Source organism: Choristoneura fumiferana, chromosome 6 (genome assembly GCF_025370935.1).
Source record: "Choristoneura fumiferana chromosome 6, NRCan_CFum_1, whole genome shotgun sequence".
In the NCBI taxonomy this organism is placed as follows: Eukaryota; Metazoa; Arthropoda; class Insecta; order Lepidoptera; family Tortricidae; genus Choristoneura; species Choristoneura fumiferana.
The window spans coordinates 2,610,306-2,615,874 of NC_133477.1; the positions used below are offsets into that span (position 1 = coordinate 2,610,306).

The following is a 5,569-nucleotide window of genomic DNA, read 5'->3' on the forward strand; positions in this document are numbered from 1 at the left end:
GTTTTTTTTGGTACTATTACCATTTTGTCGGCATAGTTTACACATATTATATTCGTGCAAAATTACAGCTTTCTAGCATTGATAGCCCATTAGCTTTCTAGCAAAGCCAAACAGACAAAGACAGACAGACAGACATGTCGAAACTATAAGGGTTCCGTTTTTGCCATTTTAGATATATTTATTAAATGTATATTAAAAATGAAGTTATTAAATGTTGTTTTGCATATTGTGTCACTTCACAATCTGCTGGCGTCTCATTTGTATTCTATAACTGTTCGTGAGATCATGAACAGTCAAGGGCAAAGATATCGACACGGGCAAAGTTGCAAAAATATGTATACACGGCCTTAATGTTAAGTGCATAAAGTCGTGATGAATACAGGCGTGATGTTTGTGTGTGTATATGTGTGTGTATCGCGCTCCCAGATTAACAGTGGTTCAACTCAAAATAAAGCACCATTTTCATTTAGACGTTCTAGAAATTAAATTAAGTCTAAATTAAAATTAAACATTATTTTGAGTTGATTCACTGTTGATCTGGGAGTGCAATATTAGTAGGTTTCAAAAGTTAATGAGAACATAATAATGTAAACTAAGTGTGTGTATGTCTATTACTCTTTGAAGCTAATACATCTGTAATTCTGTATAGAATTTTGGTATGTATGAGTATCTCTAGAATAAGATGTAGGTAGGTACTTTATTATTATGAGCTACTTTGATTCCGATATTCCCAAAAAATCGGGATTTACCAGAGCCATTAAATATAAGGCTCTAAAGCGTAGGTATGTGAGCTCACGATTTAATTTTTGGGAATTTAGCTAAATCACTGAATTTTATTTGAACTGACAGCCCTATAGCTTCAAGCATGTGAAGCCACGGCTAGAAAAGAAAGACTAGTGAATAACTTCTTGAATAAAAAAATATCATCTTGATACTTAGTGTTTTATTTCTACGTAATAATTAACATAATCCAAAAACATTAACTTTATTAATACTATTAACTTACAACGTAAATACAATACAAATACATCTCCAAAGGAACTCTTCGATCAATCATTAAACGAGTCCTTTGAGTCTGTTACATCAAAAGAAAAACCAGTAATTCCTTAGAGGCAATGTGTCACCATACATCATGTCGTGATCGCAGACAAAGCCGCTGAGCGTGACATAGTCTCGGGAACTTATTTTCCACATGATTGGGCACAATCTCTGTACTAAACTATTTAGTTTGCATCATTGTTCACGGAAACTATTCAAAACAACCAGTAAGTAAAAGCTTGGAATCTTAGTTTTAGTTAGTAAATCATAATCATAATTATAATATCACTGGTTTCTAGAATTCAACATGGGCCACAGATTGCCCCTCCGTATACCAATTGTCGTATCATTCTTTGCTGCATACATCTCTGAATTTGGCAGTACCTACTTTATATTGTCAATCACACCTGTTATTAAAAATCATGAATTTAATCACTTCTAAATATATTTAAAGTCACAGTTTCCATAACTTTGATTTATAATTTATTTATTTTCCTATTCCTTTTATTGAAAAGAAAAAATCATAATCGTTATTTTTATTTAATTTCTCGATTACTTTTTCATTTAGAAGTGTAGGAGCATCGATTGCCCATAAGTAATCCAAGTGGTTGAATTCTGGATACGGTATTAAATACGTTTCCGTCGAGGCTGGCAATTTTTCCTTCAACATATTAACTGCTGTCTCGCTGGAGAGGAAGTCGTTCTTCGCCCAAAACAGAGTGATAGGCAACGTGACCTTGCTAAGATCATATTCCGGGGGCAACTCTGACCCATACACCCTCTGATTATTAGTCCCGTAGTCAAACTGCTGGAATCTTTGCGATGAAATTAACTGAGCAAAATGAACAGTCGTTTTCCAAGACGTCCCAGTTCCGAGGTGAGACAAAAACACGGGTAGAACATCTTTGTTGAATTGCTTCTCATCAGAACCGCATATAGAGAAGATTATGTTCCGACAGTAGAGGCCGTCGTAGCTGTCCGGTTTACAGGAAGCCGATATACGACCTAAAGTGGAGTGCTTCGGGATGAACTCGTGGGAACCGTAGAGCATCTCCATGTAGGCCACATTACTAGCGATGGGAGCGAAGGATTTTAGAGAAGATTTCATATCAGCCATGTAGACTACTGGTGCTAGTGCAAAACCAGCTTTGAGGATATTATTATACTCCGGGCGGAGAGTCAACATCGCAAAAAGTATAGTTGTTCCCATAGAGTGTCCTATGTACGTTATCTTATTGCCGTCTGCTTTAACATTCATGATGTAATCGATGACTGCGGGCACGTCGTATAGAGCAACGTCGTGCCAGGAGAAATTCCAATAGGATTTCGAATCTGTTTTTAACCACGAATGTTCTCTTGAATATTTGTTACCTCTTATGTTTGGCATCCAAACGTCGTAGCCTGCATCGGCAAGAGCGTACGCTAAGGACTTTTCAGGACCGTTAAGAATCCAATCGGCGGAGCTCGCAAACAGACCGTGATGAAGAAGAACTGTCCTTGAAGGAACGTCATCAGCATTCTTCGATCGAGGAATCCTATGGACATTTAGTATGTATCCTTGCGAAACGACTGTGTGGGTTTCACACGTGTATCCATTTTTGGATATAATAGCTGGTACACTCAAAACGATGTCTGGGTTCTCCAACCGTGCTCCACTGTCCTCACTGGGAAGATACGACCAAGAATCAGCAACTTTCCTTCCGTTTTCCTTTACGCTTTCTACATAATTATTAATATCAGAGGTGATCTTGTTCTGTTGTTTTTCCACGTAACTGTTGACTGAATCTTTCATTCTGGCCGCTTCATCGAGGCTTGAGTTAACGGCTTGTTCGAATTTAAGCCGCTGTTCTTCAAAGAACTTGGTTGCCTTCATTGATTGGCCGGTGAAGAAGTCCTGGAAGGTTTCCGTCCAGTTCATCGTGCTGGGCATGGCCGCGGTCGCGGTGATGAAAGCGAGTATGATGCGCGTACGCATGATGCCGAGTTTTAAGCTCAGACTGAGCTCAGGGACAAAGCGCTTGCTGTAATATCGAATTCCTTCTGACCCGGAGCTAGGGTCAAAATGTAATGAGATATCAGTTATTGTGTCTGTAACATAATAATTTTTAATACCAATTCTTACGCATGTCGTTTATCTAATAATAAACAAACTTTGTTGTTGGTTGCGTGTACTATTGTGATAATAAGAAAAATCCGGCTCTTAATTGACAATCAGTTTTTTCGCAGATGTTGTCATTAAATTAATATTAATTAGGTACATAAATAGGTTGTTTAGAACAGAATTACACACCACCTGTGTATTATTAGCTCATAAATCAATTGCGGTTAAAGTACGACCTGTGATTTTGCCGACCCGGAATGAATTAATGACGAAAAATGTACGACCTGATAATTCAAACCCTCATGTACATAATTGCCATTAGGGTTTCATTCAATTTTCAGGTAGTGCATTAGAGTCATTAATTTCAAGCCACAAACACGAGTTCATACACTAATCGCACCCAAACAATTATGACATAACTTTATCCATGTCTTATTTAACCCAACGAATGAAAAAAACAAAACCGGCCAAGAGCGTGTCGGACACGCCCAAAACAGGGTTCCGTAACCATTACGAAAAAAATAAGTAATACTTTACTAAGGATTTCGTATTTTATGCGGAATCTTCCAAGTTTAGGTATATTTTATACCTTAGGCTGCTATTTACTCTTAAACTACTAATAATTCTCAAGCAAACTTAGCCGTTATAGTTTTCCTTGTAAGTTTGATATACTTACTACCATTGTGATTTTTTTCAAAATTTTCCACCCACCGGTTTAAATTTTAGAGGGGGGACGTCCTATTTTAATGAAAATTTGTACTTTAAAGTTGAATATTTCGCAAAAAAATCACTGACTCGAAAAATCATCTTACCAAACCCCTAATGGTTTTAAAAGACCTATCCAACGATACCCCACACTACCTATAGGGTTGGATGAGAAAAAAAAATCGCCCCCACTTTACTCGTACTATTTTGTATATATATATATATATATATATTACAGCTTTCTAGCATTGATAGTCCCTGAGCAAAGCCGCGGACGGACAGACAGACAGACATGGCGAAACATGGGGTTCCGTTTTTGCCATTTTGGCTCCGGAACCCTAAAAACTGTATAACTTAGCCCCTTGAAAATATTTTTACAAAAAAATGAGTCACAAAAATGAAGATCCTACTGCAAGTATGTACAGTCACCAGCACCAATATCTGACGCAACAAGCGTGCATAAATATCTGGTACAACTCTATTTCTAGGGACGGTAGGACGTGTCAGATATTTTTGCACGCTCTGCTGTGGCAGATAGATGCAGGTGACTGTACCTATCTTTAATTAGTAGGGTTGAGCTAGATAGGATTAAGAATTTTCTGCATATTAGCACGGAACCCCATAATACGCGTAGCTTGACTCCTTAAATAAATCCATACTAATATTATAAGTGTGTGTGTTTGCATGTTTGTCCGTCTTTCACGTCGAAACGGAGCAACGGATCGATGTGATTTTTGGCATAGAGATAGTTTATGAGCCCAGGAATTACATAGGCTACTTTTTATCCCGGAAAAATGCACAGTTCCCGAGGGATCAGCGCGCGATAACTGATTTCCACGGGGGCGAAGCCGCGGGCAAAAGCTAGTACCTACCCAATAATTTATTTCAGAAACACATGTCTATAGTTGTTAGTAAGTTGTAGTTGCTTAGGGCTAAAGTTAGTAAAAATAGATTTTTAGACAATTTATTATTATTATAACACCAAAACAGTCACAATAAGAAATAAGAATTTAAATTTGATATAGGTAGGTAATAAAATCCCAGTAATATTTAGGTACTTACCTATAAATGCGAAAGTATTTAAGTCTGTTTGTTTGTTACCTAATCACGTCTAAACCGCTGAACCGATTTAGATGAAAATCTATATACAGCTAGTTTGAATCCCGGGGAAGGACATAGAATAGTTTTTATCCCCGGAAAATTGCATAGTTCCCACGGGATAGTGATAAATGAATTCTACGCGGACGGGGTCGCGGGCAACAGCTATTAAGACTATAAACTACACATCGGTTGTACATGATCGTACTAAAGTACGGTCGCGGAACACGAAGAATTTCGCGCAATGACCCACTACTTGTCTCTGTCACTCGCGCGTGAATATTTAACGTCGCATTCGTACAAATTCATTTGTGCGAGCGCGACGGCAAATATTTACGCGCGAGCAACAGAGACATAATATAGTGAAAGGTCATTGTACTAAATTCTTCGTGCTCCGCGACCAGACTTTACATATTTTTACACATGATTAAACCAGACCAAAACCAACGATTCCGGGTAATTACTCGGGTTATGTTATCAGTCGAAGCGTATCGTATTTACCAGCGGACATAAACAGGAATATTATCACAAAAAGCTTACCTACATAATTCTTCTAATTATGTAAATATCAGTATCATCTTATCTCGCTGTCTACGCCGTGAAATTGCAGATACTATATGTTAAATA

The 5,569-nt window shown here is 37.7% G+C and overlaps 1 protein-coding gene across 1 annotated transcript; it reads right to left on the bottom strand.

The window, feature by feature from the left end:
- Window positions 1-925: 925 nt before the first annotated feature.
- On the bottom strand, window positions 926-3,064 carry LOC141428514 (lipase 3-like). Its single transcript, XM_074088508.1, has one exon. It carries the CDS (start codon window positions 3,011-3,013, stop codon window positions 1,526-1,528), a length of 1,488 nt encoding a protein of 495 aa, XP_073944609.1. The 5' UTR covers window positions 3,014-3,064; the 3' UTR covers window positions 926-1,525.
- Between the last annotated feature and the right edge of the window lie 2,505 nt (window positions 3,065-5,569).